Source organism: Anomaloglossus baeobatrachus, chromosome 4 (genome assembly GCF_048569485.1).
Source record: "Anomaloglossus baeobatrachus isolate aAnoBae1 chromosome 4, aAnoBae1.hap1, whole genome shotgun sequence".
Taxonomy (NCBI): domain Eukaryota; kingdom Metazoa; phylum Chordata; class Amphibia; order Anura; family Aromobatidae; genus Anomaloglossus; species Anomaloglossus baeobatrachus.
Genome location: NC_134356.1, coordinates 436,878,148 through 436,899,945, shown reverse-complemented (window position 1 = coordinate 436,899,945; position 21,798 = coordinate 436,878,148). Strand labels below are relative to the sequence as shown.

Genomic DNA, 21,798 nt, shown 5'->3' with positions numbered 1-21,798 from the left:
AAGGCAGAAGGAGTGGTGGTCCCGGTTCCTCTTCAGCAACAGGGTCACGGTTTTTACTCCAACCTGTTTGTGGTTCCAAAGAAGGACGGGTCTTTCCGTCCTGTCCTGGACCTAAAACTGCTCAACAAACACGTAAAGACCAGGCGGTTCCGGATGGAATCCCTCCGCTCCGTCATCGCCTCAATGTCCCAAGGAGATTTCCTTGCATCGATCGATATCAAAGATGCTTATCTCCACGTACCGATTGCTCCAGAGCATCAGCGCTTCCTGCGCTTCGCCATAGGAGACGAACACCTTCAGTTCGCGGCACTGCCGTTCGGCCTGGCGACAGCCCCACGGGTTTTCACCAAGGTCATGGCTACAGTAGTTGCGGTCCTCCACTCTCAGGGTCACTCGGTGATCCCTTACTTAGACGATCTGCTGGTCAAGGCACCCTCTCAAGAGGCATGCCAACACAGCCTCAACGCTACTCTGGAGACTCCAGAGTTTCGGGTGGATCATCAATTTTCCAAAGTCAAATCTGACACCGGCCCAATCGCTGACATATCTTGGCATGGAGTTTCATACCCTCTCAGCGATGGTGATGCTCCCGCTGAACAAACAGCGGTCACTGCAGACAGGGTTGCAATCTCTCCTTCAAGGTCAGTCACACCCCTTGAGGCGCCTCATGCACTTCCTGGGGAAGATGGTGGCAGCAATGGAGGCAGTCCCTTTCGCGCAGTTTCACCTGCGTCCTCTTCAATGGGACATCCTACGCAAATGGGACAGGAAGCCGACGTCCCTCGACAGGAACGTCTCCCTCTCTCAGGCAACCAAAGCTTCCCTTCGGTGGTGGCTTCTTCCCACTTCATTATCGAAGGGGAAATCCTTCCTACCCCCATCCTGGGCGGTGGTCACGACGGACGCGAGTCTGTCAGGGTGGGGAGCAGTCTTTCTCCACCACAGGGCTCAGGGTACGTGGACTCAGCAAGAGTCCTCACTTCAGATCAATGTTCTGGAGATCAGGGCAGTGTATCTTGCCCTAAAAGCGTTCCAGCAGTGGCTGGAAGGCAAGCAGATCCGAATTCAGTCGGACAACTCCACAGCGGTGGCTTACATCAACCACCAAGGCGGAACACGCAGTCGGCAAGCCTTCCAGGAAGTCCGGCGGATTTTGATGTGGGTGGAAGCCACGGCCTCCACCATCTCCGCAGTTCACATCCCGGGCGTGGAAAACTGGGAAGCAGACTTTCTCAGTCGCCAGGGCATGGACGCAGGGGAATGGTCCCTTCACCCGGACGTGTTTCAGGAGATCTGTTGCCGCTGGGGGATGCCGGACGTCGACCTGATGGCGTCCCGGCACAACAACAAGGTCACGGCATTCATGGCACGATCTCACGATCACAGAGCTCTGGCGGCAGACGCCTTAGTTCAGGATTGGTCGCAGTTTCAACTCCCTTATGTGTTTCCTCCTCTGGCACTGTTGCCCAGAGTGTTACGCAAGATCAGGGCCGACTGCCGCCGCGCCATCCTCGTCGCTCCAGACTGGTCGAGGAGGTCGTGGTACCCGGATCTGTGACATCTCACGGTCGGCCAAACGTGGGCACTACCAGACCGACCAGACTTGCTGTCTCAAGGGCCGTTTTTCCATCTGAATTCTGCGGCCCTCAACCTGACTGTGTGGCCATTGAGTCCTGGATCTTAGCGTCTTCAGGATTATCTCAAGAGGTCATTGCCACTATGAGACAGGCTAGGAAACCAACGTCCGCCAAGATCTACCACAGGACGTGGAAAATATTCCTGTCGTGGTGCTCTGCTCAGGGTTTTTCTCCCTGGCCATTTGCCTTGCCCACTTTTCTGTCCTTTCTTCAATCCGGATTGGAAAAGGGTTTGTCGCTCGGCTCCCTTAAGGGACAAGTCTCTGCGCTCTCTGTGTTTTTTCAGAAGCGCCTGGCCAGACTTCCACAGGTACGCACGTTCCTGCAGGGGGTTTGTCACATCGTCCCTCCTTACAAGCGTCCGTTAGAACCCTGGGATCTGAACAGGGTGCTGATGGTTCTTCAGAAACCACCGTTCGAGCCAATGAGGGATATTTCTCTCGCACGCCTTTCGCAGAAAGTGGTTTTCCTAGTAGCAGTCACTTCACTTCGGAGAGTGTCTGAGCTAGCAGCGTTGTCATGCAAAGCCCCTTTCCTGGTGTTTCACCAGGACAAGGTGGTTCTGCGTCCGGTTCCGGAATTTCTCCCTAAGGTGGTATCCCCCTTTCATCTCAATCAGGATATCTCCTTACCCTCTTTTTGTCCTCATCCAGTTCACCAATGTGAAAAGGATTTGCACTTGTTAGATCTGGTGAGAGCACTCAGATTCTACATTTCTCGTACGGCGCCCCTGCGCCGCTCGGATGCACTCTTTGTCCTTGTCGCTGGCCAGCGTAAAGGGACACAAGCTTCCAAATCAACCCTGGCTCGGTGGATCAAGGAACCAATTCTCGAAGCTTATCGTTCCTCGGGGCTTCCGGTTCCCTCAGGGCTGAAGGCCCATTCTACCAGGGCCGTGGGAGCGTCCTGGGCCTTGCGGCACCAGGCTACGGCTCAGCAGGTGTGTCAGGCAGCTACCTGGTCGAGCCTGCACACTTTCACGAAACACTATCAGGTGCATACCTATGCTTCGGCAGATGCCAGCCTAGGTAGGCGAGTCCTTCAGGCGGCGGTTGCCCACCTGTAGGACGGAGCCGTTACGGCTCTATTATGAGGTATTATTTACCCACCCAGGGACTGCTTTTGGACGTCCCGATTGTCTGGGTCTCCCAATGGAGCGACAAAGAAGAAGGGAATTTTGTTTACTTACCGTAAATTCCTTTTCTTCTAGCTCCAATTGGGAGACCCAGCACCCGCCCCTGTTTTTTTGTGTACACATGTTGTTCATGTTGAATGGTTTCAGTTCTCCGATATTCCTTCGGATTGAATTTACTTTAAACCAGTTTATAATTTTTTCCTCCTTCTTGCTTTTGCACCAAAACTGAGGAGCCCGTGAAAGCACGGGGGGTGTATAGGCAGAAGGGGAGGGGCTTTACACTTTTAGTGTAATACTTTGTGTGGCCTCCGGAGGCATAGCTATACACCCCAATTGTCTGGGTCTCCCAATTGGAGCTAGAAGAAAAGGAATTTACGGTAAGTAAACAAAATTCCCTTCTTTTCTTACAAATTAGGCAACGCCAGTCGAGTTACTGTACAATAGTATTATGCATACATAATGCTCTAATTGCTGCCTCCATTCTGCAGAAACTGAAGTTTAATCATATCTGGTATTTTAGATGCTCTGTGCATCCTGGGTGTGACCAAGAAGCTCAGTGCAAGGTCCTCCCACTCGTTTCACGTACATGCCTTCCCTTAGTGGCCACATTGTCTCGGCTGTAGCACACATTGTCTACAGAGAGTGCTTAGACAAACTAGTGATGTCACTCACCAGAGAGGGAGGTGGCGACATTCAAGCCATGCAAACGTTGGCTACACCCAGGGTGCGCTGAGATCTCCAATTAGTGTATGTGATTAAACTTAAGGTTCTAAGGAACGTAGACAAATATTAGAATATTAAAGGTGCAATTTATCTGTCAGTTTGTGCCAACAGGGTCCATTTAAAATATCAGGGATCTGATGAGATCTACTAATCTTTTTTGGAAGCCACTTCCATGGGACAGAATAGAAGCCATAGATGTGAAGTCCATGTTGTCCACTCAGTCCCAGGTAGCTGCTCCCCAGGAAACGAGTGACTGCACAAGGATGAGCTCAAGAAATGCACTTCTTTTCTGAGAAAACATGGTTTTGTAATGACCATACAATTCAGGATGGGATCAGCTTTATAAGATTTTTTGTTTTTTTTTGTTTTGCCTCATTATTACTGCATGTTTAAACTGAATGTTGTCGCTCAGCTAGTTGTGATATCCATTCTCTTGTATTCCTTTAGATGCATTCACTGCGGGGTGGTGTTTATGTCTCTGGGTTTGCTGAAGGTTCATATCCAGGAAAAACATTGTGAGGTGTTCCACAAGTGCTCCTTCTGCCCCATGGCCTTCAAGAGCACAGAAAGTACGGCTGCTCACATCACTGCCCAACATCCCACAGCGAGCCACAAGAATGCACAGTAAGTGGCCTTCCCAATTCCAGCTGTTCACCACATACCGTATTTTTCGGACCATAATACGCACGTTTTTCCCCCCAAATGTTGGGGGAAAGTGGGGGGTGCGTCTTATGGTCTGAATGAGGGTGCTGCGGTGGAGCGGGTCATCGGGGGCACGAGCAGGCTGTAGCAGCCTGCCGTGACCACGTGGACCCGCTCATTTAATATGCATGCCCATCCTCCCGCCCATCATCTCTCAGCGCTGAAGCCGGCACTGACAGGTGGGCGGGATGATGGGCGAGGGATAAACAGCCGTCCCGCATGATCACTCCTGGCAACTACAGCCTGGAGTGATCATGTACAGCTGTATTCACTTCCCCCGTGCATCATCATCAGCAGCGCGGAGTGCAGTGTATCAGTACACATTACTCACTGTTCCCCTGCAGCACCGCGATCTCCTCCTGTCTGTGCCGGTCAGCTGACTTGCGTGGAGACTAGCGGCGCGCACAGCGATGACGTCATCGCTGTGCGCACATGTCCACATGCAGCCGTCGGCACAGACCGGAGGATATCGCGATGCTGCAGCCTGCAGGGGAACGGGGACGGCTCCACTCAGCGGCGCTGCCGCTGACATAGACGGTAAGAAGAGCGGTGCTGCAGGGGATGAGGTGAGTATGAACGTTTATTTTTTTTTTTTTATGTGCCACAGGATACGGCCATACACCAGGATGATGGGGGTATATGAGCAGGATAGGGGTATATTATGAGCAGCATGGGGAGTATATGAGCAGCATGGGGAGTATATGAGCAGGCTGGGGGTATATGAGCAGGCTGGGGAGTATATGAGCAGGCTGGGGAGTATATGAGCAGGCTGGGGAGTATATGAGCAGGCTGGGGAGTATATGAGCAGGCTGGGGAGTATATGAGCAGGCTGGGGAGTATATGAGCAGGCTGGGGAGTATATGAGCAGGCTGGGGAGTATATGAGCAGGCTGGGGAGTATATGAGCAGGCTGGGGAGTTTATGAGCAGGCTGGGGAGTATATGAGCAAGCTGGGGAGTATATGAGCAGGCTGGGGAGTATATGAGCAGGCTGGGGAGTATATGAGCAGGCTGGGGAGTATATGAGCAGGCTGGGGAGTATATGAGCAGGCTGGGGAGTATATGAGCAGGCTGGGGAGTATATGAGCAGGCTGGGGAGTATATGAGCAGGCTGGGGAGTATATGAGCAGGCTGGGGAGTATATGAGCAGGCTGGGGAGTATATGAGCAGACTGGGGAGTATATGAGCTGGCGGGGGAGTATATGAGCTGGCTGGGGAGTATATGAGCTGGCTGGGGAGTATATGAGCTGGCTGGGGAGTATATGAGCTGGCTGGGGAGTATATGAGCTGGCTGGGGAGTATATGAGCTGGCTGGGGAGTATATGAGCTGGCTGGGGAGTATATGAGCAGCATTGGGAGTATATGAGCAGGCTGGGGAGTATATCAGCAGGCTGGGGAGTATATCAGCAGGCTGGGGAGTATATGAGCAGGCTGGGGAGTATGTGAGCAGGACATTACCCCATAATAGTGTCAGCAGCAGATCCTCGCCCCATAAGTGTGTCATGACCACATTTTTTGCTTAAAATTTTATTTTCATGTTTTCCTCCTCTAAAACCAGGGTGCGTCTTATGGTCCGGTGCGTTTTATAGTCCAAAAAATACGGTAATGGTTTTTCACACAACATACATAAGTATTTTAGTAGTCTAAAGGTCACGTCTCACTAAGCGACATCGCTGCTTAGTCACGGTTTTTGTGACGCAGCAGCAATCTTGCTAGCGATGTCGCTGTGTGTGACATCCAGCAACAACCTGGTCCCTGCTGTGAGGTCGCCGGTCGTTGCTGAATGTCCTGGACCATTTTTCGGTCGTTGCTTTCCCGCTGGGAAGCACACATCGCTGTGTTTGACAGCGAGAGAGCAACGATCTGAATGTGCAGGGAGCAGGGAACCGGTTTCTGCGGACACTGGTAACCAATGTACACATTGGGTAACCAAGCAAAGTCTTTGCTTGGTTACCCGATATTTACCTTGGATACCAGCGTCCGCAGCTTCTAGAAGCCGGCTCCCTGCTCCTTGCACACGTAGCCAAGGTACACATCGGGTAACTATAAGCAAAGCGCCTTGCTTAGTAACCTGATGTGTACCATGGTTACGAAGCACAGGGTCATTACACGGGTTGCTGGTGGCTGGTCTCTGATCTCTGTGGAGATCTGCCTGTTTGACAGCTCACCAGCGACCCGTGTAGCGACGCTCCAGATCGCTGGAGCGTCGCTTAGTGTGACGGTACATTTAGTTCCTCGTAATGGGAAGTGTTTGCATATCTAGAATCATCATGTAGGAGGGACTTAAGTATTTGTAATACAAGTAGATATAAATCTAGATTTTTGCTATTCAAGAACATCATAATTTTTGTTCCCATCTTCTCTATTTCAGGATAATCTATAAATGTTCATGTGAGACGGTCTTCAATAAGAAGAGACTTCTGCACCAGCATTTCTACCAGAACACAAACACTCTGCTAGTCAGTGTCTTCAAGTGTCCAGAGTGCCAGCTTGCATACATGCAAAAACAGCTGCTGGTGCAGCATCTTAAGGTGAGACATGACCATTACATGGAAGTACAGCCCTGTTCATATTTGTGTTGGAGGCTACTATAGGGCGGCATAATGGCTCAGTGGTTAGCACTGCAGTCTTGCAGCGCTTGGATCTTGGGTTCAAATCCCACCAAGGACACCACCTGCAAGCAGTTTGTATGTTCTCCCTGTGTTTTCGTGGGTTTCCTCTGGGTACTCCGGTTTCCTCCCACACTCCAAAAAAACCCCATACTGATAAGGAAGTTAGGTTGTGAGTCCCAATGGGGACAGTATGATCAATGTATGTAAAGTGCTGGGGAATTAATAGCGCTATATAAGTGAAATACATATATATATGTGTGTGTGTGTGTGTGTGTGTGTGGTGTGTGTATATAGATAGAGAGATAGATAGATAGATATATATATATATATATATCTATCTATGTATATCTCTCTATCTCTATCTATATCTATATATATCTATATATCTACAATATATATATATATAGAGATAGAGATAGAGATATATATATATATATATATATATATATATATATATATATATATATATATAATCTCATATATATATATATATATATATATATATATATATATATATAAAATGTGTGTGTGTATATATTTACAGCTCTTGCAAAATTGTCAGTTTTTCTGATTTACATTTTACTCAAAAATTTACCTATAAAGTGTTCTTTTGTCCTATAAACTACTGACGTCTCCGAATTTCCAAACAATAAATTTTGTATTTATTTTCTGAAAATGAGAAATGGTCAAAATATCAAAACAATGCATTACTTACAGACCTCAAATAATGCAAAGAAAACAAGTTCATAATCATTTAGGCTGGTTTCACACTACGTCTTTTTAACATCCGTTGAAAACGTTATTTTAGCGGAAGTACGGATCCTGCTTTTACAGCAAATAACGTATGCAAACGCATCTGTTATTTTGCAGGATCCTGCACTGGATGTTTAGGGGCGGGCATTGGAGTCATGTGATCGGGAGTGAGGGGAACTAGACTGGGAGCCGGATTCTGACAGCTGCAGACGCTGGTAACCAAGGTAAACATCGGCCTTGGATACCCGATATTTATCTTGGTTAGGAGTGTCTGCAGCTGCTAGGAGCAGGGCTGCCTGCACACGTAACCAACGTAAACATCGGGTAACTAAGAGAAGTGGTTACGCGATATTTACCTTAGTTACGAGTGTCCGCAGCTCTCAGGTGGGGGAGAGAGGGAGGGGAGGAAGGGGGAAAGACATATATAGAGAGAGAGGGGGTGAGGGAGGGAGGAGGAGAGAGATAGACAGATCACGCGAGACTGGTTCTGGGCATGCTCAGTACTTTCTGGGCATGCTCAGTACAAAAGCAGGATCCTGTCTATCAGCACGCCAGCGTTCACCTTCGTTCGCGTGCTGTTTAGTCAGGATCCGGTGACTTGCAGTATTTTGACGCAGCTCAAAAACGCTACAAGTAGCGTTTTTGAAACATGTTAAAAAACTGCAAGTCACCGGATCCGCACTATAACGCACGCAAACGCAGGTGAACGGATGTTAACGCGAGTCCATTGCAAATGCATTGAAATGAAAACGCATTTGCACTGGATCCGTACTTCCGCTAAAATAACGTTTTCAACGGATGTTAAAAAGACGTAGTGTGAAACCAGCCTTAGAAACAGCAATACTAATAATGTTTTATCTCAGGAAGAGTTCAGAAATCAATATATTGTGGAATAACCATGATTGTTAATCCCGGCTTTCATGCGTCTTGCATTGCTTTCCTCCTGTCTAGCACACTGCTTCTGGGTGACCTGATCCCACTCCTGGCAGTAGAATCAGGTGTCCTCTGGTTGGAATGAACGGACACTGGAATCGACATATAGAGAAGCTGATTTTTATAAAACCGTGCTCTTCATTTCTGCCAGAGCTGTATATTAAATATATAAATAATCCAGTGTTTACCCCCAAAAATGATCTACCCTGAAAATAAGTCTTAGTAAGATTTATCAGGCTTCTTGGAGTATGGTTAAAGGAGTTGTCCGACATTAGCTTAACAAAAATGTTTGAGTTTATCTGTGCTGTATTGTCATATAAATCACCCCTACATTGTTATTTTTTGTTTTCTAACTTTTGTTCCTCTTGAATTATCCCTTTATTCTCGGCAGCTTCTTGTTTACATTCAGCACAAGCAAACTGACCACTTCCTGTGCAAAACCTCAGTCAGAGCTGTCACCGCCCAGCCTCAGTGTCCAGCCCCACCCCAGTGTCCAGCCTCGCCCCCTGCCCGCCCTCTGCACACACATTCCATGTCAGTATATTCTGCCCCAGCACCTGACCTGGTATCACTACAGCATTGCAAATAACAGCCCCACATCGGGCTCTGCACCACACACGCACACATATGGCTCTGTACCGCACACACACACATATGGCTCTGTACCGCACACGCACACATATGGCTCTGTACCGCACATGCACACATATGGCTCTGTACCGCACACGCACACATATGGCTCTGTACCGCACACGCACACATATGGCTCTGTACCGCACACGCACACATATGGCTCTGTACCGCACACACACACATATGGCTCTGTACCGCACACGCACACATTTGGCTCTGTACCGCACACGCACACATTTGGCTCTGTACCGCACACGCACACATATGGCTCTGTACCGCACACGCACACATATGGCTCTGTACCGCACACGCACACATATGGCTCTGTACCGCACACATATGGCTCTGCACCGCACACGCACACATATGGCTCTGCACCGCACACGCACACATATGGCTCTGCACTGCACACGCACACATATGGCTCTGCACTGCACACGCACACATATGGCTCTGCACCTCACACGCACACATATGGCTCTGCACACACACACACATGGCTCTGCACCGTACACGCACACACATGGCTCTGCACACGCACACATATGGCTCTGCACCTCACACGCACACATATGGCTCTGCACACGCACACACATGACTCTGCACCGTACACGCACACACATGGCTCTGCACACGCACACATATGACTCTGCACACGCACACACATGACTCTGCACCGCACACGCACACACATGGCTCTGCACCGCACACGCACACACATGGCTCTGCACCTCACACGCACACATATGGCTCTGCACCGCACATGCACACATATGGCTCTGCACACGCACATACATGGCTCTGCACCGTACACGCATGGCTCTGCACCGTACACGCACACACATGGCTCTGCACACGCACACATATGGCTCTGCACCTCACACGCACACATATGGCTCTGCACACGCACACACATGGCTCTGCACACGCACACATATGGCTCTGCACCTCACACGCACACACATGGCTCTGCACCGTACACGCACACACATGGCTCTGCACCGTACACGCACACACATGGCTCTGCACCTCACACACACACATATGGCTCTGCACACGCACACACATGGCTCTGCACACGCACACATATGGCTCTGCACCTCACACGCACACATATGGCTCTGCACCTCACACGCACACATATGGCTCTGCACCGCACATGCACACATATGGCTCTGCACACGCACATACATGGCTCTGCACCGTACACGCATGGCTCTGCACCGTACACGCACACACATGGCTCTGCACACGCACACATTTGGCTCTGCACCTCACACGCACACATATGGCTCTGCACACGCACACACATGGCTCTGCACACGCACACATATGGCTCTGCACCTCACACGCACACACATGGCTCTGCACCGTACACGCACACACATGGCTCTGCACCGTACACGCACACACATGGCTCTGCACCTCACACACACACATATGGCTCTGCACACGCACACACATGGCTCTGCACACGCACACATATGGCTCTGCACCTCACACGCACACATATGGCTCTGCACCTCACACGCACACATATGGCTCTGCACACGCACACACATGGCTCTGCACCGTACACGCACACACATGGCTCTGCACACGCACACATATGGCTCTGCACCGTACACGCACACACATGGCTCTGCACCGTACACGCACACACATGGCTCTGCACACGCACACATATGGCTCTGCACCTCACACGCACACATATGGCTCTGCACACGCACACATATGGCTCTGCAACCCCCCCATCCCCATCGGAAACACATGTGGAGTACATACTCACCTGTCCTCGGTCCCCGCCGCTCCTGCACGTTCGCCAGCTGTCTGTGCTCTGGATATATCAGCACAGTAGTGACGTCACCGCTGTGCTGAAGAGAGCACAGACAGCGGGAGGGACAGTGATGAGAAGCAGCGCTGCGCTGCTTCTCATCAGCACTTTCAAATGTACCGGCATCGGTGATCTGCGATGCCGGTACATTTGATTGTGCGATCCTGGGCAGGGGGCCCGGTGCTGGCGCTGACACCACGGCAGCTGCCGCCAGGCCCCGCCCCCAGATCACGGACCCCACAGCAGTGCAGGGGGAGGTTACTGGAGGTGCGGGGGAATGTGTGGGAGGGTGCAGGGAAGGGGGCGGGGCTCATCACACTGTAGACACCCAGCAGGGAGGAAACATGCTGTTCCACATTTGCATGTCAACATGGCCCTGCCCATGTAGACATGAAATGACCGGAAGCAGCAAAATCGCGGCAGGAGCGGTCACATGACCGCTCTGAGCCGGGTGAGAGGGGCTGACAGCAGGGCAGGTAAGTGCTCTCTATCTACTTACCTGCCCCAATGTAGCCCAATAGGGAAATTAAAAAAAAAAATGTCAAAGAAGCCGGATAACCCTTTAAATATAAGCCCTACTCCAAAACTGTCGGCGTCGGTGATTGGGTGCAGTCAGACTGCTGTATTACTCACGGGGAGAGTGACAGACTGCTGAAATTAACTGCAAGGAAAGAGACAGCCCAACAGAGAGACTTCAGCGAGAGAGACGGCTTACTCACCCGAGGATCGCTTCACAACCTTCAAACTGATTGGCGGCTCTCCTGACCCAACCATCACAGCATGTATTTCTATGCAGCTGTCACACTCAGGTCAGGAGAACCGCCTGACAGTTTGAGGATTGCGATGCAATCCTCGGGTGAGTAATACGGCAGTATGACTGCACCCAATCACTTATGCCGGCAGAGAGGGGTGGGCGGGGCAAGGGGTGAATATTCATTTTGCAGTAACTGGCAAGTAATACGGCATTTTGACTGCACCCAATCACCTGCCCTGGCAGAGAGGGGTGGGCGGGGCAAGGGGTGAATATTCATTTTGCATTAACATACTGTATGTTTAACTAGCCGGTGTGTGACTAAAAATTTTTCGGGGCTCACAGTAACACAACAGGGCAACATACAGCAATAAAAATATAAGACATCCCCTGAAAATAAGCCTTAGCTCATTTTTCAGAGGCCAAAAATAATATTAGACCCTGTTTTATTTTCATGGAAAAACTGTACCAGAGTAATGGATTTTACTGCACATCCTGATGGACCCCATTATAAGTCATTGGGGTGTATCAGTCCTCGGTGGTATGTGTCGTACAACTAATCCAGCACTGCTTTTCTAGTTTTGGTTTATGGTTCCCTTTGTACTGAGTGCTGGGAATACGCAAAAAGCAATAAGTAAGTGAATGAATGATAAGACTGGGTGAGTAGGAGGCAGTGATGGCCTTCCTAGATGGTGGTCCATGCCACTCATTAGGTTATTCATCCCTGATCAAGGATGTGAAGAGGACTTGCATGCATTTGCCATCTTCTGAATCTCGCTTGGCAGTTTGGAGGAGAATAACCTGTAATACCGCACCAAGTATCGGCACACACACAATTCTTTATTCTCTGAAGTGTTCCAGGACATATGGGTATTTATTTATTTGGGTTTCTTGTTCGCCTTAGGCCATTCATGATCAAATAACTGTCGTATGACTTGTGCATAGCAGAATTTGTGAGCAGCTTGCAGAAAACATTCTTTTATCCGCTAATAACTGCATGAAAAACCTCATGAACATTGTATATATAGTGAGTGAAATCCGTATTGAACACGTCACCAGTTTTCTAAGTAAATATATTACTAAAGGTGCTATTGACATGAATGTCTCAGCAGATGTCGGTAACAACCCATCCAATCCACACCGGCAAATAAATCAAACCATTGATGTCCATAAATTTAGCAGTGTGTAATAATGAGAAATTACACAGGGAAAAAGTTTGAATGTATCTACTGAAACTTATTTAATACTTCGTACAAAAGCCTTTGATGTTAATGAGAACTTCAAGACACCTCCTGTATGGAGAAACTAGTCACATGTATTGCTCAGGTGTGATTTTGGGCCATTCTTGCACACAAACACTCTACAATTTCTGAAGCTTCCATGGGCTCCTTCTATGAACTCTGAGCTTTAGATCCTTCTAAAACTGTTCTATTGGATTCAGGTGATTGGCTGGGCCATTCTAGCAGCTTTATTTTCTTTCTCTAAAACCACTAGAGTTCCCTTGGCTGTGTGTTTGGGATCATTGTCTTGCTGAAATGTCCACCCTCGTTTCATGTTCATCATCCTGGTAGATGGCCGCAGATTTTTATCAATAATGTCTCAGTACATTTGTCCATTCATCCTGCCTTCAGCTACATGAAGTTTGCCAGTTCTGTATGCTGATAAACAATCTTGCACCATAATAATCTCCCCTCCAAACTTCACTGTTGTATGGTGTTTTTGGCGTGTTATGCAGTGCCTTTTGGCCTCCAAACATGGTCTGTATTATGGCCTCTAAAGAGTTAAATTTTGATCTCATCTGACCAGACTATATTCTCCCAGTATTCCACAGCCTTGTCTAAATGTTGTTGCGCAAACTTTAAACTGGCTTGAACATGCATATTTTTTTTTTTAGCAGTGGAGTGTTGCATGGTGAGCGTGCACACAGGCCATGGAGGTAACAGGCTGAAAAAAGACTTCTGTTCGTTAAGTTCAACCTTTATCCACCATTATACATTCTTTGTCACTAAATTATCTATAACCCAGAAATCCATTTTTGCTTAGGAAAGCATCCAGCCCTTTTTTTAAAAGTTGTACTGCCATTTACTACCTTTTGCATGAGGGCATTTAATAATTTTGACTGCTCAAACAGTAAAGAACCCTTTCCTATTTAGCTGCTTGAATTTTTCTTCCACCTGTAGCAAGTGGCCGTTTGCATTGTCTTTGGAAGGAAGTCATGTGTATAGTCCTTTTGTATTGACCGCACATTCTGGTTGGCCCGGTGGGCTGTTCTCCGGGACCAGCGCCTCCTCTCTCGGCCATCTTGCTCCTCCGTCTTCTGAAGCCTGTGTGCATTCCGCGTCCACGTCATACACACTTGCCGGCACTGAGGTCCTGCACAGGTGCACTACAATACTTTGATCTGCCCTGAGCAGGGCAGATCAAAGTGCTCCTGCGCAGGACCTCAGTGCCGGCGAGTATGTATGACGTGGACGCGGAATGCACACAGGCTTCAGAAGACGGAGGAGCAAGATGGCCGAGAGAGGAGGTGCCGGTCCCGGAGAACAGCGCCACCCACCGGGCCTACCAGCAACGCAGCGACCGGTTTAGGTGAGTATTATAAAGTGTTTTTTTATGTTCTCACAGCGGCCTGCGCTCTTATATATAGCATGTTAGAATGCTGTATATAAGAGCCCACTGGTGGTGGACGCAGCTAATAGGCCATAAAACTAGTTACAGGATCCCTTTAAAACAAGATTCCATATTTTTGATATAGCCTTACAAGTGATTTATAGAGGGGTAGCAATATATTAGGATCCCAGGATTTTCTTTTTTTTTTTTTTTTTTTAATCTATACACCCTAAAATCTTGTTTGCTTTTGCAGCTGCTGCTTGACATTGAGTGCTGGTGCTCAGCTTATTTGTAACCTAAATGCCGAAGTCTTTCAAATACTCTATAGCTCGGAGTATACATCCACTCAATGTACAGTGCCTTGCGAAAGTATTCGGCTCCCTTGAATTTTTCAACCTTTTCCCACATTTCAGGCATAAAGATAAAAATTTTAATGTTATGGTGAAGAATCAACAAGAAGCGGGACACAATTCTGAAGTTGAGCAAATTGTATTGCTTATTGTAAACTTTTTTAAAAAAAATAACTGAAAATTGGGGCGTGCAATATTATTCGTCCCCATTAAGTTAATACTTTGCGCCACCTTTTGCTGCGATTACAGCTGCTAGTTACTTGGGGTTTGTCTCTATCAGTTTTGCACATCGAGAGACTGAAATTCTTGCCCATTCTTCCTTTGAAAACAGCTCGAGCTGCGTGAGGTTGGATGGAGAGCGTTTGTGAACAGCAGTTTTCAGCTCTTTCCACAGATTCTCCATTGGATTCAGATCTGGACTTTGACTTGGCCATTCTAACACCTGGATATGTTTATTTGTGAACCACTTCATTGCAGATTTTGCTTTATGTTTGGGATCATTGTCTTGTTGAAAGACAAATCTCCGTCCTAGTCTCAGGTCTTTTGCAGACTCCAACAGGTTTTCTTCAAGAATGGTCCTGTATTTGGCTCCATCCATCTTCCCATCAATTTTAAGCATCTGCCTGTCCCTGCTGAAGAAAAGCAGGCCCAAACCATGATGCTGCCACCACCATGTTTGATAGTGGGGATGGTGTGTTCAGGGGGATGAGCTGTGTTACTTTTACGCCAAACATATTGTTTGGCATTGTGCCCAAATTGTTAGATTTTGGTTTTATCTGACCAGAGCACCTTCTTCCACATGCTTGGTTTATCTCCCAGGTGGCTTATGGCAAACTTTAAACAACACTTTTTATGGATATCTTTGATAAATGGCTTTCTCCTTACCACTCTTCCATAAAGGCCAGATTTGTACAGTGTACGACTGATTGTTGTCCTATGGACAGCCTCTCACACCTCAGCTGTAGATCTCTGCAGTTCATCCAGAGTGATCATGGGCATCTTGGCTGCATCTCTGATCAGTCTTCTCCTTGCAATATGATCGCTTAGACAGTGCTCCTTGGGATGTTTAAAGTTTTGGAAATGTTTTTGTAACCAAATCCGGATTTAAACTTCTCCACAACAGTATCACGGACCTGCCTGTTGTGTTCCTTGGTCTTCATGATGCTCTCTGCTCTTTAAACAGAACACTGAGACTATCACAGAGCTGGTGCATTTATACAGAGACTAGATTACACACAGGTGGCTTATATTTATCATAATAGTCATTTAGGACAACATTGGATCATTCAGAGATCCTCAATGAACTTCTGGAGTGAGTTTGCTGCACTGAAAGTAAAGGGGATGAATAATATTGCACGCTCCAATTTTCAGTTTTTAATTTTTTAAAAAATATAAAATAAGCAATAAATTTCATTCAACTTCACAATTGTCTCACTTGTTGATTCTTCACCATAACATTAAAATTTTTATCTTTTGTTTGAAAGCCTGAAATGTGGGAAAAGGTTGAAAAAAAAGGGAGCCTAATATTTTCGCAAGGCACTGTATATGCAGCAATGGGATAACTCCTTCCTAGGTTCATTACGTTACAGTTATCAATGTTAAAACTTCATTTAGGAAGTGTTTTCCCATTCAGACATGTTGTCCAGATTGTTTTGTAATATTGGATTATCAAGGTCACTTTTTAATGTCCTACATAGTTTGGTGTCCTCATCAGCTAACACTTTACTCTCCCATCCATAAGGTCATTAATAAAGGAATTAAAAAGAATCAATCCTAGCACAGATTCTTGCAGTACCCCACTGCTGACTACATTCCAGTTAGAAAATGTTCCATTTACAACAACTGTTTTTTATTAGCCATTTCTTGACCCGTGTGTGTATAGTTTTCCCCTAGTCCCGGTTTCTGGAGCTTCAGTAGAAGGCTGCTGTGTGGTACAGTATCAAATTAGTTTGCAAATGTCCACATAAACAGATAACTCACATCAGCTGCATTGCCATTGTCCAGGTTTGCACTTACCTCCTCATAGAAATTCAACATGTTGGTTAGACACGACTTATCTTTCGTGAGTATATGCTGGTTGTCAGTTATATTATTGTCTGCAATATATTTGTGCATGTCATCTCCTATTATGCCTTCAAAAACTTTACGCACCACTGTTACCTGGATCCACCGTCGTATAGAGGAATGTAAGATCTCGTGACAGTCTACATAAAGATGGGGAGAGACCACACACACCTGTGTCCTCAAAGAGGAGACTACTACACAGGGGCTGTATTAGAGGGGTTAAGCAGTTTAGGGAGGACATTGTGCCATCACATTAGAGCTAAGAGCAAAGTGTCAAATCTTTATAGTAGAGTATCTAAAAATAAATTAAGGAATGAAGATTGCAGCTTTTTGAACCTGGATATACGGATATACGTATATATGTATATATATGTATGTGTGTGTATATATATATATATATATATATATATGTATGTGTATATGTGTGTGGGTGTGTGTGTATGTATGTATGTATGTGTGTATATATATATATATATATATATATGTATATACATATGTATATATATGTATGTATATGTGTGTGTGTGTGTGTGTGTGTGTGTGTGTATATGTATATGTGTATATATATATATATATATATGTATATATATATATGTATATATATATATATATATATATATATATATATGTATATGTGTTCATATATACATGCATATACACACACGCACCTTGTCAAAAACCTTATAGGGGTATTCTCATCTCGCGAATTCCGATGATATCCACAGCATATGCCGTAATTGTATGATATTGTTGGGACTCATCAATCTCAAGAACGGGACCCCCTTGTGCACCATCCAGAAAGAAACATACATCTTACTGTGGTAGTACATGAGCTGTAGCATGGACCAAGCTTAAAGTACCACTGTAGTGGTCCCTTTAAAGGATTTCTCCACTACTTATAGTGATGATCTATCTAAGAATAGATCATTAATATCAGATCTGTGGCGGCGCCAGGTGTCTGATCCGCACCGATTTGATATTGATTACTTCTGTATTTATAACTGAAGCAAGAGCCTATTAATGCCACCCTCCCCCCATGCATGCACTCTAAGACTGTCCAGTCCCCATTACATACATTTACATCTAATGCTATGATGATCTATAAATGTCAAATTATTGAGAATCCATTTGCTCACAATCCAGCTTTGTGACAGCTTAAATGAAAATATCCTATATTACAAGCATTATTTTACAATGTTTAAATATTTTGTTTTTCCTAATCTGTTCTTTTCTCTTCTTGAGCAGAGTGTCCATGGCCTTCCTAAAATCCCAGAAGATTCCTCAAACACTCAATCAAAGTCGGATCCAAATTCGGACAAAAATGAAGACTCCACATCAAAGCAGTCTGGTAGGGGTGATGGCGCCTCCGCTGCCAACAAGAAAGACACCGAGGCACATCACAAGCAGAAACTCTCTGGCTACACGTGTGGAGAGTGCTCAGAGTGGATTCTCGACAGAGAGACGTATGTCTTCCACATGAAAAAAAGTCATGGCAAGGTAAGCTTATAGGAAGTTGGTCTCCTGATACACACAGTCAAGCCAGGATAGCCACAGTCGGCTGTAATGTATATTGTAGGGTGTGCTCGATTTGCTGTGTTTGACTCCAGCTACAAGGTAAATTCATGCCTGTAAATGATGACGTATTGTAGTGGTTTAAACACTATGTAAACTGCCCAATAAGAACATAGGAACTTGGTTAGCGCCAAATCTATAGTCTTCCATTACGTCACACTCAAATCTCTGTGGAGTGAGTGATTCAGGCTACAATCTGCCAGACTTATGATTATAAGAATGGATGAATATTCTGTTCAGTAGAACAGACAAGGCCATTTAAATGTGTTACTGGAGCTAAACCTTAACTTTACAGTTGTAAAACATCTACCCTATTTTTTGGATTAGAAGACGCACCTGACTATAAGACGCACCCAGGTTTGGACAACACAAAATATGAAAAAAAATATTAAAACTACCTTGGTTGATATAAAGACGTGGAGGGGGGAACGTTGGTTGGCTTCGGTTGTGCTCTAGGGTAGAAGAGGGGGGTAATGAATTATTCTAAAGTAGAAGTATATTCGGAGGGTTGTACCAGAAAATAAAGGGCATTACATGCTGTCCCCAACACTGACCTAACAAGGTCCAAATGCAGTTTACGTTTGTCTTATACTAAAGTTGATGAAGAGAACAAGTTAATTTATTGTGGAATCAACAATGTCTTTAATTTATGCCTTTCTTTGTCGCTCCATTGGGAGACCCAGACAAATGACAAATGGGGTGTATAGCTATGCCTCCGGAGGCCACACAAAGTATTACACTAAAAGTGTAAAGCCCCTCCCCTTCTGTCTATACACCCCCCGTGCTCACGGGCTCCTCAGTTTTTATGCTTTGTGCGAAGGAGGCAGACATCCACGCATAGCTCCACAGCTTGGTCAGCAGCAGCTGCTGACTAGGTCGGATGGAAGAAAAGAGGGCCCATAACAGGGCCCCCAGCATGCTCCCTTCTCACCCCACTTTGTCGGCGGTGTTGTTAAGGTTGAGGTACCCATTGCGGGTACACAGGCAGGAGCCACATGCTGTTTTCCTTCCCCCATCCCTTAATGAGCTCTGGGTGAAGTGGGATCCGGATCGGTCTCCAGGCACTGGGACCGTGCTCCCTCCGCAGCCCCTGGGATTCTGCAGGATAGGAGCTGGGTATCGTCAGGGACAAGGCCCTGCTACTATGAGGTACTCTGTGTCCCCGTGGGGACCGCGCATGGGGCGCTGGTGCCATACACATTACAGCACTGCTGGGTGTGTTAGTGCGCCGGGCATGGAGCGCTTGTGCCAGACACCTTCCAGCTCTGCTGGGTGTGTTAGTGCGCCGGACATGGAGCGCTTGTGCCAGACACTTTCCAGCTCTGCTGGGTGTGTTAGTGCGCCGGACATGGAGCGCTTGTGCCAGACACTTTCCAGCTCGGCTGGGTGTGTTAGTGCGCCGGACATGGAGCGCTTGTGCCAGTCACTTCCCAGCACTGCTGGGTGTGTTAGTGCGCCGGACATGGAGCGCTTGGGCCAGACACTTTCCAGCTCGGCTGGGTGTGTTAGTGCGCCGGACATGGGGCGCTTGTGCCAGACACTTTCCGGCACTGCTGGAGGTGTTAGTGCGCCGGGGGACTACGCGCGGCCGCACTTATTGCCGGCCGCGCTTATAACTTTAGTCCCCGGCTTCTGCGGCCTAGTGTCGTTTCTTCCCGCCCACAGGCCTGCCAGTCAGGGGAGGGGCGGGACGCTGCACGGATCGTCAGCGGAGGGCTGGAGCATACATTAGTATCCTCCTCCCTCCTCACTCAGTACACTGGGGCACTGGGTTCCCGCACTTTTCTTGGGCACGCCCACGGTCTCCTCCTCCTCACAGAACGCCGGCAGCCATTCCTGTCAGCGATTCAGACGCTGGAGAGGAGAGACAACAGGGAGACCCAGGCAGGGAATCTGGTGTCCACACAACCGCTCTGAGCGGTCGGTAAGCAGCACCTGTGGTGCTGGCCCCACTGAGTACCGAAGTGTGTATATATATATATATATATATATATATAGGCTTATAGGCTATACATTGCACTGTACGGTCGCTCTGTTGATTCTTGGCTATATACCCTCCTGGTTGTTCTCAGAGGAGACAACATGTCATCTGCAAAAAGCAAGGGTGCCACAGCACAGGCGTACTTTGCAACCTGTACCTCATGTACAGCTGTACTACCGGCAGGGTCCACTGACCCTCATTGTGTGCAATGCTCGGCCCCTGTAGCACTTACTCAGCCGGAGCCTCTGCTACAGGTGGCCCAGGTGGATCCACCTGCTACCACTGTCCAGGTGACAGGGACGGAGTTTGCAGCCTTTGCGGACAAACTGTCTGAGACTATGGATAAATGGTCTGCTAAAATACTGGAAGCTTTGCAGTCCAGACCGGTGATTCAGGCCCCCGGCTCTATCCAATCCTTGACCCCTGGTCCCCCTCAATTGGAACGGCAAAGTGCCCCGGGGGTAAACCATAGGTCCCAGGGTGAGGTCTCTGACACGGACTGCAGTCCCAGGCCGCTCAAACGGGGTCGCTGGGAAATCCCCTCCACTTCATCGCACTGTTCAGGGTCCCAGCAGGGAGACTCTCTGGAGGATGAAGCGGAGGTATCAGATCAGGATTCTGATCCTGAAGCCGCTCTCAACCCAGATACACCTGAAGGTGACGCAGTAGTGAATGACCTTATAGCGACCATCAATCAGGTGTTGGATATTTCTCCCCCAGCTCCTCCAATTGAGGAGTCTGCTTCTCAGGAGAAATTCCGTTTCAGGTTTCCAAAGCGTACATTAAATATGTTTCTGGATCACTCTGATTTCAGAGAGGCAATCCAGAAAAACCGAGACTGTCCAGACAAGCGTTTTTCCAAGCGCCTTAAGGACACACGTTATCCCTTCCCCCCCGAGGTTGTTAAGGGCTGGACTCAGTGTCCTAAGGTGGATCCTCCAATCTCCAGACTGGCGGCTAGATCCATAGTTGCAGTGGAAGATGGGGCTTCACTCAAAGATGCCACTGACAGACAGATGGAACTATGGTTGAAATCCATCTATGAAGCTATAGGCGCGTCTTTGGCCCCAGCATTCGCTGCCGTATGGGCACTCCAAGCTATCTCAGCTTGTCAGGCGCAGATTCATGCAGTAACACGTACATCTGTCCCGCAAGTGGTGTCCTTAACCAATCAGGCGTCGGCGTTTGCGTCCTACGCCATTAATGCTATCCTGGACTCTACGAGCCGTACGGCGGTGGCATCCGCCAACTCGGTGGTACTCCGCAGGGCCATGTGGCTACGTGAATGGAAGGCAGACTCTGCTTCCAAAAAGTTCTTAACCGGTTTGCCATTGGCTGGCGACCGCTTGTTTGGTGAGCGATTGGATGAAATCATTAAACAATCCAAGGGAAAGGATTCATCCTTACCCCAGTCCAAACCAAACAGACCTCAACCACGGAAAGTACAATCGAGGTTTCGGTCCTTTCGGACCGCGGGCAGATCTCAATTTTCCTCGTCCAAAAGGCCTCA

At 47.6% G+C, this 21,798-nt stretch overlaps 1 protein-coding gene across 1 annotated transcript in view; it reads left to right on the top strand.

Annotated features, from left to right (window-relative positions):
• Positions 1-21,798, top strand: part of ZNF592 (zinc finger protein 592) — an 81,744-nt gene that overhangs the window by 32,155 nt on the left and 27,791 nt on the right. Inside the window, exons 5-7 of the mRNA XM_075345485.1 lie at positions 3,943-4,119; positions 6,567-6,726; positions 17,981-18,232. Of these exons, the coding sequence (XP_075201600.1) occupies positions 3,943-4,119; positions 6,567-6,726; positions 17,981-18,232 (589 nt within the window). The remainder of the gene's footprint in view (positions 1-3,942; positions 4,120-6,566; positions 6,727-17,980; positions 18,233-21,798) is intronic.